The sequence below is a fragment of the Centroberyx gerrardi genome, chromosome 16 (assembly GCF_048128805.1).
Source record: "Centroberyx gerrardi isolate f3 chromosome 16, fCenGer3.hap1.cur.20231027, whole genome shotgun sequence".
NCBI classification, from domain to species: domain Eukaryota; kingdom Metazoa; phylum Chordata; class Actinopteri; order Beryciformes; family Berycidae; genus Centroberyx; species Centroberyx gerrardi.
In genome coordinates, this window is record NC_136012.1 from 14,755,385 (window position 1) to 14,768,540 (window position 13,156).

Below are 13,156 nucleotides of genomic sequence, written 5' to 3' on the forward strand. Positions count from 1 at the left end.
GGCCTCACCTAACTTTGCCGTCCTGCTCTCGTCTAGTAAAATGATACCCGGTGTGCACTCTGCCGTCTCCTGTGTCCCATGTGAATGCAGTATTAGTTGCCTGAACAGTTGTTTTTCCCTCCTCTGACACTTTGATTGAATGGCATGATTTACAGCATGGCAAGTGGAATGGCATAAGTTGACTCAAGGACAGGATTTCATCAGGTGGCTAACTGCACGGTGTCCCTCTATTCTTAAATGGCTACAATTTCCAGTGGTATCACAGCACGAGCGAGAGAAAGCCAGATACGTTATGTGAATGGGCTAAATGTATGCCTGTAGATCATGAGGATAAAAAGATGAGAATCTTCATACAATGCCATTTGGTCTTTATGTAACCACACGCTCATCCCCCCTCTTTGGTCACTGAATGTTCTCCCTGTGGTCCATGGATGTCTGTTCGCATGGTTATGTAGGATATGTTTATATCAATACTTCAATGCTTTGCTAGCACACTGGCATAAGTGCTTGTCATCAGAGCTGGGATACAGGTTTTTAACGTTTCAGCAGAATTCTCTGGGGGTGGTGGTGTGTGTGTGGGTGGGGCGGGTGAGTGGGGGAGTGCTTCTTGAAGGATTGAGGAGACTGAGACAGAGGAGGAGGAGGAGGAGGAGAGGAGCCTTCAGAGACTCTCATCCACTCTGCCACTCTTGCAGCTAGTGGTGCGTTCACTACCAGTGCTCCAATCAACGCTCAGTTTAACTCTACATTTAAGTCTCTCTCCCTGCTTTTTAGTTTTGGTTCAGCAATTCCATAAAACTTGACACAGAAGGTACCTAATGGAAACGGGTATTAAGGGCCAGAATTTTATCGTGGCAGAGTGTTATCAAGATCTGTTGGTTTTGTCTCTGTAATTGATCACATTTGAGCACATTTTCTACCCGTTGGATAATCCCATTTTGGCACAATACCTCAAATCCTAAGCATTCTGGTGCTACATTGTTGCCAGCACATCCCAACCAACAAATGGCAATCTTTAAATTCTCTGACCTAAATTTGTTGAACAAGAGTGGATTCATAATGTTACTCTGCCTCTGGCCGATGCAAAAATGTTTAGAAATTACATTGTTGGAGAGCTTGATTTGTTGGTCAATACAACAAAATTTACTCTCAAACTATAAATGTTGGCAGCGGGGAGCGGGACTTGCTTAGCTCAGCACTCCCGTTCTCACCGGGCCGCTCGGTTTTTGAAAGTGTCAGGAATATTTGCCTCTCTGATTCCAGGAGGGTAATGGCAATGTGGCAGCTTGGTGATTTAATCATTGAAAAGAACCTCTTCCTTGAACTATCAGCCACCACTGGCATTTGAATTTTGATAAATTAACTATTCTAGTGGAAAACAAACATACAACTTTTGTTCATCCATTCATCCAACAGCTTAGCTTTTGTTTCCCCTCCCATTCCTCCTCCTTTCCCTCCCTCTGTGCTATCATATTGTATCATTTTAGCAGCTTTATGAGTTAATCCCCAGCGGTGGGTTTTGTGTTCCACGGGGATTGGTAGTGTTACAGAGCTGCTCCATTTCTGATAGAAAGGGAAGCATCTCTGAGCCAGGCTACCATACCTACGATGCATTATGTATATATGCATTTCTCTCTTTCTCTCGCTCTCATTAACTCTCTTTCTCTAATGTTAACTCCTGTAATTGTTTGTTGTTTAGGTGGCCAACCTGGCATGCTCCATCTCCAACAATGAGGAGGGAGTGAAGCTGGTCCGTATGGCAGCCTCCCAACTGGAAACCCTTTGCCCCCAGGTAACTGACTGTCATGCCCCAACCCCCACCCACCTCACTCACTTCTGTTCTCCACCCCACTCCCCTGTGCTGGACTCGTTCAACCCCTTTGAATCAGTAAATGCCCATCCCCCATTTCCATAGCCTTGCCAGCCTCCATCCCTGACCAGAACCCTGCAGTTCTACACCTTAGATCTTTTGTTAACTCCCATTTGTCTGACCCTACCCTAGGTGTTTAATTTAATGAATATAGTGGTAGACAAGTCAGATAGAGTGTGTCAGGAAATAAAACCCTGAAAATATAAAGTCTTGTTGTCCATGTTGCCAACGTTGAGCTTATCTCCTCATACCCCTAGCTGTGCCAACTCCCAGTCCCTGATCTCTCTACCCCTTAGCCTTGCCAGCCCTCTCCAGTGTGCTGCCACTGCTCTTTTTAATCTCATCTAATGACTCCCATTCATCCTCAGCTTTGATATCCACAGATGTGTTTCTCCACAAAAAAAACAAGCAGCCATTCATTTTATTTCATTCATTCCTTCAAAACGCTCCATGTCCCTAATCACTCCCAGGAATGAATTGACTTTGTGCCGCGGTCCAAACGTTGGTATGGGAGGTTGAGGGAGGGGGGGGGTGTCGTGCAATCAACCTATGCTAATGTTGTGGCTGAGGGCTCTGCTGTAATGGGGCTTTAATGGTTGTAATTGGGTGATTGCAGGTGATTAATGCAGCGTTAGCCCTTGCTGCCAAGCCCAACAGTAAGGTGGCCCAGGACAATATGGATTTGTTCAAGGAGCAGTGGGAGAAGCAGGTCCGCGTCCTCACCGATGCTGTTGATGACATTACATCCATTGATGACTTCCTGTGTGTGTCTGGTGAGTGGTACTCATTTGCATGTTTCAGCTATGCATGGGAAAGATAACTGTTTTATTGTGTTGGTTTGGCCAGGATAAATGGTGTTTTAAAAGGGGAACAGCACACTCTTAATTGGTGGACCGCCTGAGCTCTTGGTCACTATTTAGATACATTTGTACCAAAGCATTTAAGAGCATTGTTAAGAGGAGAGAAAGAGCTTTGGAGGAGCAGTGGTATTAGTCTTCTCTGATGAGAGCCATATGTACAAAGGCTGATTGGACTCTACAAGCTAGACGAAAGCACTGAAGCATCAGCAGAACTAGGTCTGAAATTGACATCCTGTCACGTGTGTTAAGGCACACAAATGGGTTGTCAGGCATGGCCTTAAAGAGTTCTCATTAAGCATTGAGCAGAGTGACTCCTCTCACCTCCAACCAAGGACAGACTGCAGTTTACACAGCAGACATTTGCATTTTACAGGCTCCCCATTAATAAGCCATCTGAGCATTTGTCTCAAGTCTTCTCCCTCCTGCCCTTGTGCTTCCCATTAGCCATCTTAAGTCCATGACAATGCAAACACAGCATGAAGGATGAGGATTTCCTGCTTATACTTCTGTTCTCATCGCTACTGGCACAGACTTGTCCCATCTTTGTTTTAGGAGTGTTCTAGGTCACAGAGTGAAAATACCTTAGTATTCATTCTCTAAGTTAAATCTGCATACCACCTTCTGTGCATCCAGGCAGCCTCATGGCATCTTTGTGTGTTTGATTAATAGAAAATATAAACAACCAACTGCATCATTGTTGTTTTGTGTCTCCAGAGAACCACATCCTGGAGGATGTGAATAAGTGTGTGATCGCTCTCCAGGAGAAGGATGTTGATGGTTTGGATCGCACTGCTGGGGCTATTCGAGGCCGTGCTGCCAGGGTGGTCCATGTGGTCACCTCAGAAATGGACAACTATGAGCCTGGAGTCTACACTGAGAAGGTCTTGGAAGCCACCAAGCTCCTCACCGACACAGGTACCACAGAACCAGAGGCACCATGTAGAGAGCCATAGAACACAAACCGTGCTATATTTTAATTGAACATCACTGCTCCATCCATTTTGTGGGTAAATTATTCTTTTCGGGGGCCGCATAAGAAAGGATTGATGCCTGTAACAACTTCTTAACATTGGACTTTTTATGAGAAAATCAAACGGGTAACTCGTGGTATGTTTTTGTATTTTTTTCCGGCGGTCAATGGCGTAGGCAATATATGCTGTCGCCTAGGGCGACAGCTGGTTAGGGGCAGCAGAGCACTTTATTTATTATATTCAAAGTACTTCCCTTACTGTGCGCTCATGCCGTGCGCTGCGGTAGGAGTGGCAGAGTACTGTTTTATTTATTAATATAATGTTAATTTCAAGTAGTTCCCTTCCTGCGCTCGTGCGGGGCACACCTTCAACTGTGCCGCACTGCCGCCCTCCTCCTCCCACTCGGTGCTTGCCCTCTGTGAGGACAGGAGCACCCAGTCGACTCAGGGGCTGGGAGAGGGGTATATGTCAAAAAGCACCGCACTGTAGTAGAGGTTATATACTAAAAGTCGGCAAAACACAAAATGCAGCATGTAACCAAATGCGCGCCCCCTCCCTAATCTGCAAATTGCATGACTTGCACAAAACATAAAAGTTGTTGAAGTAGTGTACTTGAGAGTTGGGACATGACCCTTGATTGATGGGGGGGATGCGCAAAACCTCTTTATGATCTTGCCTAGGGCATCAAATAAACCAGGACCGCCACTGACTTGATGCATGGCTCATTGCACTTTAGGCTATGGTCTAAAGGCTACTGAGTTCAGTGTATTTAATGGTCTGTCAACTATGATTAGGAATGCACCATTCTGATATCCAGTATCAAAATCAGATGCAATCCTGCTGAATTTTGATGTATTGGTATTGGCTACAGGTTGTTTGATTCAACTCTGATCCATTTATTTATTATTTAATTTCCCCTGTAAATACTTTTTTGACGTAAAAACATATTTGCTTTAAACGCGTATCGTCCACCACTTATGGCCGTGCGGGGCATGGTTTGAAAGCATCTGGGTAGCAGTCATGTCTGCATATAATTCTTGTAATGTTTGCAATGCAAGTGTTTTGAGGGGTGGCAGCAGCAGAGCCAATTATAAATTACTAATTTAATCAGGCACCTGAAGAAACACCATTCGAAGGAGTAATAGTTCTCACAGGTAGTAGATCAGAAGTGTGCACCCAAGCAGCAAACATTAGAGGATGTGCTGAAAAACTGAGAATTGCCCCACAACACTGAAAAAAAAAAATAACAGAGCTATTGAGTTTATTTCACTGGACTACCAACCCCTCTTGGTGGTGGACAAATTTGGGTTTCGCCGTCTAATGGAGCATTTGGAGCCATGCTGTAGTTTGCTCCCTCAACATTATCTTTGCCACTGCCCTGCTGCAACTGTAGGAGGGCAGTGTTCGAGCAGCTCTTGGAATGCTTGAAAGATGTAACCGCAGTTGGTTTCATTAGACATCTGGAGTTCAGACGTCTGCCTCGTGTCACTGCTGAGTTGGACCGCAAACTGGATTGATTTGAGCTCTACTTTACAAAGTACGGTGTAAAAATTAACATTTTTCAATTAATTACAAAAATATTAGATTGGTACTTGGTATCACTCGGTACACTCAATATTTAATAACCTGGATCGGTATCAGATACCAAAAAAATAAATTGGTACATCCCTAATTGTGATGGTACAGTCAGACACACCGGAGGAAACCAAAAGACAATGGGCCCTCCAGGGATACCAAGTATTAGTCGAGTGTGATGATGAAGAGGTGGGTTTGAATTGCCCTCCCTCTTTGTCGGCTATTTTTGGCTGCAATGGTCTGTGTCAGTGAGGCCGGCAGCATGGAGAACTTGATGTTACATTTGGCTGTGATAAGGTAATATGTCCAGTTAGCTGAGATTAGATGATTATAATAACTTTTGAGATGAATTTCATGTCCAAAAACGGGCCTTTGTTTCTAAAAAAAAAATATACATATAAATGCCTTAGAATATGTCTTGCAGTGCCTTCAGAAAGTGTTCAGCCCCCTTGACTTTTTCCCTGCACTTTTTGATATTTCACCCTGAATTCAGATTTTTTATTTATTAATTTATATTTGGCAACAATAGAATATATTTTTTTTACAAATGTATTGAAAATGCTGTACAGAAATATCTCATTTAAAGAATTATTAATCTGCTCGACTCAATACTTCTACAATCTAGAAGCACATTTGGCAGCGATTACAGCTTTGTCTTCTTGCATGTCTGTCAAGTTTGGCACATCTTGATTTGGGGATTTTCTTCCAGTCTTCCTTGCAGATTTGCTCAAGCTTGGTGATGTCATTCCTCTCATTTTCAAGGGATTTAAGTCTGTGCTCTGACTGTGCCACTCAAGTACTTAACCATTCTTTTTTTGAAGCCATTCCGGTGTTGATTTGGTTGTATGCTTGAGATCATTGTCCTCTTGGGGCATAAATTGTCACCCCAATCTGAGGTCTTTGGCACTCTGAAGCAGGCTCTCCTTAAGAAGTATACCATGCTTCACAGTAGGGATGATGTTTGATGTGTCATGAGCGGTGTCAGGTTTCCTCATTTCCATACAGCCAGTTTTTGTGAAGTGCTGTTCACAGTTCACAGTGACTGTTGTCCTTCGAGCAAGATCCCTTTTGCAATCACAGAGCTGTGTAGTTTTGTGAAAGTGATCCTTGGGTTCAAAGGGTCCTTTTTGCCCCGTGGTTCAGTTTGGTTGGATGACCAGCTCCAAAAAAATTCAAAAAATTCCATGTTTTTTCCCCCATTTCCTAATGATTGAGCATAGTGTGCTCTTGTGAACTCCCAACACTTTAGAAATTGTTCCCCAGATCTGTGTCTCTCTCAGTTCTTTCCCTGAAGTCTATAGACAGATCCTTGGGCTTCATGGTAGAGTTTCTGCTCTGACGTGCACTGTCATCTGTGGAACCTTATATGGGCATGTGTGTTTGTTTTAAATCCTGTTCAGTGATTTGAATTGGATACAAGTAGACTCCAAGTTGCATTGACATCTTAAGGTCATTTAAAGGAGTTCAGATTCTGCAAAGTGTTGAGTACTTACTGATTCAAAACAGTCATCTTTTCAGTCAACAACATCTTTTTATTTTTAATTAATTTGTAAAAAAAAATCCACTTTGACATTGTGATATTTTCTATGTAGACCAGTGACAAAAAATCTTAATCCATTTTGAATTCACACTGTAACACCACAAAATGCAGAAAAAAATCCATGGAGTTGAATACTTTCTGAAGGCACTGTACATATTCAGAACAGATGTCAAACTGTGGGCTGGCTGTCTGCCAGTTGCCTGACATTTGAATTGTTGTCTGTGAGCAGAGCTTGATTTATTTATTTTTCGCAAGCTACACATTTTTTGTATTTTTATATGGAGATAAATATGAGGTAGAGTTGTAAATATATTGTCAAAATAGTTGATTTTAAATCAGATTTTCTATTTATTACCACAAAAATAGAAATTGAATATTCTATACATTTCATTCCCAGCTAATCAAGAACTCTGGAGAAAATATTTCCATGCTGCCAAATAACAAACTGCTACAGATAGTTTGATTGAATTATGATTTGTACAAATCCTTCCCATCACTTTTGATCTAGGTAACACAAAGCATTTTTTTTCTTACATGCATGCAGTTCATTTACTTTGACTGTTGACAATTATTATAACATACATATTACATTACATATTAACTGTAAGTAATTGTTAGTAAATGTCCCAAATGTTAACAAGCCTGGTAGAAAAATTATCATTTATGACACTGACAAATGTCAAATTATGACTGTATTCCAAGATGCATGAGGAGAGTAAAAACCAATCCAAGTCTTAACCACGTGCCGGACAGAATACAAAACATGAAATGAAACAAAAGTACGGGCCGCACACTAAAAGCTGCTCCCATGGTCTATAATTTATTAGCACCCAAGACCACTATCCCATTACAATATTTTAAGCGCCACAATTTTAGCAATGTTCAGCATTTCTAATGAGATTTTGGGAATAGCCTCTCATAATGGCTAATGGAAGATATTACAAGATTGAATTATTTCAGTCATCCATTTTGAAAGTAATTGGAAGCATAAAAACAAATTTCCAACTGTAGCTTGAAGAATTTTAACAAGTTATGTCTTATCCAAATATAGACATTTGACACTTTGCCATCTCCAGTGGTTGATGCTGGTGCTCCGTGTAATTAATGCCAAATGACATCAAGGGTGTGTGTGTTTATTCTCTGTATGTCTCTCTATATATTGTTATGGGTTCGCCAGTAATAGTGTCACTGAAGAGGATGCAATCGAAACGTTTGACACTAGTTTGTATAGCACTTCTGCACGATGAACTTTATATTTGGAGCATCTGTAACAAAAAATATGAGAAAATATATATTTTTCTATGGCTTTTGGGAAAAGGACTTTCCTAATATTCAGCAGTGCGCAAATTCTTAAGTAACTATGCATTTCACATTGCATGCAGAATTGTCACGCCTGCAGGTTGATATTATTTATGGGCTAATTTTTAGGTGCAACAGTATTTTCCTGTTGCATAAAAATGCAACATTAAAATGTAGCATTTTTCTGCATATATCATTTTCATTTTAATATCAACACTATGACAGCAATTAAGTGTCAGCTCAGTACATTGATTAGGTAATACATGATTACGTTTTAGTGTGAAATATGCTTTTCTCATATTTGTGATGGAAAATGCAGTTACAGCACAGGACATTTGCGCTGGAAATAAGCCTGGCCAGTGTGTTAGTTTTACTAATCATGGTTTGAGATGCCTTGGTTACTTCCCTTTTTTAATGTGAAATTATTTGAAAGATTCATCAAGAGTAGGTTGAAGAAAATGGGGAGAGGGATTGTTGTCACTGCAAACGCTTCTCTAAAATTTCTTTTAAACTTAATTTACTTTCAGAAGCCTGCAGGCAGGCCTAAAACCTTTTTCTTAATGCACAAAACCAAATCCTCTCCTTTTTCCTTGCTGCGTCTGCTCCTATCCACTCCTGCATCCCTACATACATGCCTCTACCACGAAGGCCGAAATACAGAATGAGAAAGACTATTAATGCAAATGTGCTGCAGAGCCCTCTGGAGCAACCATTATATCATCGATGGGGCAAAATACATGCCCGCTGGGACAGCTTTGTGAAACATACTAGTGGAAAGCTGCTATGTATCATGCTGAATCAAGGGTCTACTCCCCCTCGGCATGTTGCCTCCCTTCCCCTTGCAACCCCCAGCTTGAACACCCTAACGTCATGTAGAAAGCAATAAGTAAGCAAGTAGACCAACAACGCAAAACGTATTCCAACTGTCAAAGGTTTTTGTAATCATCACACTTGGCTTTATTAACTATTCAGAGGCCAATCTGTTTTGTTTTTCAGTTGCACAGTAAGGAATCTTTTATTTTCAACAGAGCAGAATTGGGGCCCTTACTAGTTCTCTTTGAGGGGCTCATTGATATTAATTGGAAATGTGTCTCCTCTTGAGGGCGTCTATATTTATGGTTTATGTCAAGAAGCCTTTGATAGCCTGTAACCTTGGGGGAATGTGGCAAATATGGATTAGAGAGGAACTGGTGCGGAGGCACCACTGCTCCAGTAAGCTCTCAACATAGTACCCAAGGTTTCAATACCCCATTGGCTGTGTTGGTATGTGTGGGTGGGTGGGTGGTGGCTGGTCTTGGGGTTTATGCAACATTTATTTCTGTCCATGTCAAGATTTTTTCATATGTTCATGCAGTATAATCCATGTCATGCCTCACTCTCAAATCAGAGAAAAGAAACTGTGTTTCCTTTAAAACAGGATATGTAAACGGTGTGTGGTCTCCGTTCTGTTTTACTGAGCCTATTTTGGTTATGTACCTACCTACACTCACTCTGGTGAATCCTCATTGATATTGCTTCTCTCTCCCTCCCTCCTACCCCGTCGCCCCTGCTCCTTCAGTCATGCCACGGTTCACAGAGCAGGTGGAGGCTGCAGTGGAGGCCCTGAGTGCAAACCCCACGCTACCCGTGGATGAGAACGAGTTCATTGACGCATCCCGTCTGGTGTATGATGGCGTTCGCGACATTCGCAAGGCTGTCCTCATGATCAGGGTAAGTAAACAACACACTGTTGGTGGACACTTGATTTTCCCCCTCTGCACCACAGGACTACAACTCCGCCCTGCCAGGAGTAGAAAACCAATATTTTCAAGCTTAAATCACACCATATTCTGTCTTATTCTGAATCAAGCCTGGAGAGTGCAAGTAACACTGTCCTCCCTCTCCCCCGCAGAGCTTGGACAGAGTCCAAACTGTCAGGACTAAATAATGCTCCAGTATGTGCTTTCACTGTGCATAGAAAGGTTTACCTTCAGCATTGCTTATCATTGATCGCATTAAGAAGCACCATCTCCTTGAGAGCCATCTATAGAGGTTAAGATTCATTGACCTGGGACTGCATTCATTTGGTTTGGGCTAATTTAAACAATTTACACAAAGAGAAGCCCTTTTATCCCCAGCATTGAATTCGTTCTTGTGCATTGTAGTGTAAAGCCAAATGTATATATGGCTGATGGTCTCTCCACCAGATGTTTTTATTTTAATTGTATGCGAGTGACTTTATATGCATGTGTGGCCCCAGAAGCCAATGATTAACTTGTCTCAGGCAAGAGCCGACCTAATTGACCACACTTGCAATGTAGTGTAACAACAGCCTTAGTTGTCTGTGGGTTAATGGCCTTTGCTTGAGTAGAACTATAACCGGGACAGATGGTAGTTAGGTACCATTGGAGCGTTACATAATTGACTGACAATGAGCTGACAACAAAACCCACTACAGCTGTGAAGAGAAATGGATAGCTCTTAATGTCTTATTGTTTTACTAGGTTAACCACTTAAAACCACCAAATTTAATTTCTTCTCTATTAAGAAGAGAATTGGTAATTTGCTTAAACTGCTTCTCATGTCTAACAGTCCCTAATTATTTATTTACTATTTTGTGTTACAGTGCTGGTTTATTGTATTATGCCATCTTCCATTATTTTTGCTGCTTTAATCCATTGAATTGGAACCATTAGTCTTGACAGCACATTGTGCGTTGACAGTGGTGCTTCCAAACTGTACTTGGGCTCCCATTAATAATGCTGCTCAGACATAGACAAACACCAAATGAGAGGGGAGCCATTATGCAGTATTTGCATTATAATAAGCAATTGATTTAAAATGGAGGTTTTAATTAGCATTCTTAAGTTGGAGTGAGAGCCAGAGAACTACATTCAATTTCCCCTCTGCCCCTGCTCCACTCTTGTTATCCAGATTGATTAAGCCGTTAACACGGGGCCCGTTGGGCTGGCTGAATGCTACCTGGTGGGGGTGTGTGTGTGGAGATGTGTGTTTGTGTGTTGTGGTTCCATCAGAGGTTCAGTCTGCCATTGACTGAGAGCAGGAGATCTCTGCTGATCTGTGAACCTTTCTGAATGCGTAAAAAAAATCATACAGTTCCCAGGTGTTTGCCAGGATTTCAGGATCAGGTGCAAGAGGTAATCACCACAGGTTTTGTAGTGATTATTCAGCAGGAAAGAGCTCAGCTGCTCAGCAGGTTAGCGCGCATATTTCCAACAGCCTCTACACAGGAGTCAGTTTAAGCTTATTCTTAATTATTGTTGAGCTATAATGGTACTCTCATTTATGTGCGTAGCACACAAGTACACAGACTTGATCTTATAGGAAAAAGATAGAAAAGTGTATCAGAAATGTTAACTTGTATCTAGAAGCACCCTTTGCTTGGCTGAACTGTCCTGTCCATCTCTGAGTCCAACAAAATATGAAAGCCTGTAAATCAGCTGAGCTAAAAGCTCTGTAAAACAACTACTCCAAAGGGCATGTCCACACACGCACGCGCTCTCTCTCTCCCCGGCTCTCTACCACACTCACGTGCACACGCTGCTCAGTGGGCTACTCTTCAATCGGAACAGACAAGTGTGTGGTTGGGGCTACTTAAGATAGACAGAGTCTTTAACCTCTGTAAGTGGAGCACTGGCAGCCCATGTTGGACGTCCCCTGGATATTTGACAGGCGGACAGAACCCTCTCCCACCTACAGCGACATCAGAGAATACGCCTCCCAGACATCAAACAAACTGTCTCAAAGTCAGGGAGCTGCCGACAGCGAGATACAGGGGGCAGCTGTCGCTACCTTTTGATTTGTACAGTGCGTCACAGCCCAAGGTGATTTTGCCTGCTCTGTCCAAAAAAAAAAAAAAAGACCGCTTACTGCTCGGCTCACAGAGGGTGGGTGCAGAGTGTCACAGGAAGAATAAAAATGGTGGATACCAGAATTTGAGTTCGATACCAAGTGTATCTAAAATTTCAGTACTTCTCTGATACCACAGTAAACAAGAAAGAAACCATCAGGCAATGTCACAGAGCAATCACTGTGCTTTAACCATAAGTTACTGGAGAGGACCATAACTTCAACATCACTAACTTAAATAACTCAGCATCTCAACTCTTAACTGTAATGATAACAGATAAACAAATAAATATATCTAGGACTTTCTGAAAAATGTGCAGCATCATTTTTGACTTAACCAGAAGAACATAAAATAAACTGAAGACAGCATCAGCGTTTAGCCAACTTTGGCTTTGTTGTTACAGTATGAGTATGCCTACTGCTAAGTAACAAGTAAAATAGTTCCTTATTTTGCTCCTGGCACCAGTTTTCCCAACCATTTATGGTGGACTGGGATTTAGTTCAAAGCATGGTGGACTGTTTGACACTGCTATATTTTCAGCTGTTTGAATTTTGCGCTGACCGCTACAGTCCACTGTGAAAAGACAGACTGCAACTCAGTCTATTCCAATATTTCTTCTTCCTCTCTTAACTATTCCAATCCACATGTATCCACCCTCTGTAGGTGACAGTGAAATGGAAATTCAGCTTGAAGAACACACAGTGAAAGTATCAAATGTTTATAAAATTAAGTATTGAATAAAATATTTTGCAAATGTATCAAAGTAGTATTGAAATTTCATTTATCGTGACAATGCTACTACTATCCAACCCCTTTGTTTAACTGCAGGCTATCTTTGTCACCTCTCTAGTTTCCCATTGGGCACCCACCATGGACTATCATTTCTGAAACTCCCACATTCACAGGTTATCTGTTGCACAGGCCACAGCAGGTGATATCTCTGCGCCACTGAACAGCATTGTCTGGGTTGAAAGAGATGCCTATGAGTCACTACTGCTTTGTATCTGAAACCATACCCCCTTCTCCCCTGGGAACAAGAGCATCTCTATATTCCATAAAGGAGTGTAAGGTTGTTCAGAGACCTTCAGCTATTTTTAGATGTGAGAGCTCCAAATCCATTACAGAGGGGAAGTATTGAGACAGTTGGATAAGCACAAGTAGCGGCAGAGGCGTGATAATGCACCTTTATCT

General features: G+C 41.9%; 1 protein-coding gene across 1 annotated transcript in view; it reads left to right on the forward strand.

Moving 5' to 3' along the window:
• Positions 1–13,156, forward strand: part of ctnna1 (catenin (cadherin-associated protein), alpha 1) — a 111,635-nt gene that overhangs the window by 71,118 nt on the left and 27,361 nt on the right. Inside the window, exons 10-13 of the mRNA XM_071916457.2 lie at positions 1,700–1,792; positions 2,487–2,643; positions 3,445–3,645; positions 9,674–9,825. Of these exons, the coding sequence (XP_071772558.1) occupies positions 1,700–1,792; positions 2,487–2,643; positions 3,445–3,645; positions 9,674–9,825 (603 nt within the window). The remainder of the gene's footprint in view (positions 1–1,699; positions 1,793–2,486; positions 2,644–3,444; positions 3,646–9,673; positions 9,826–13,156) is intronic.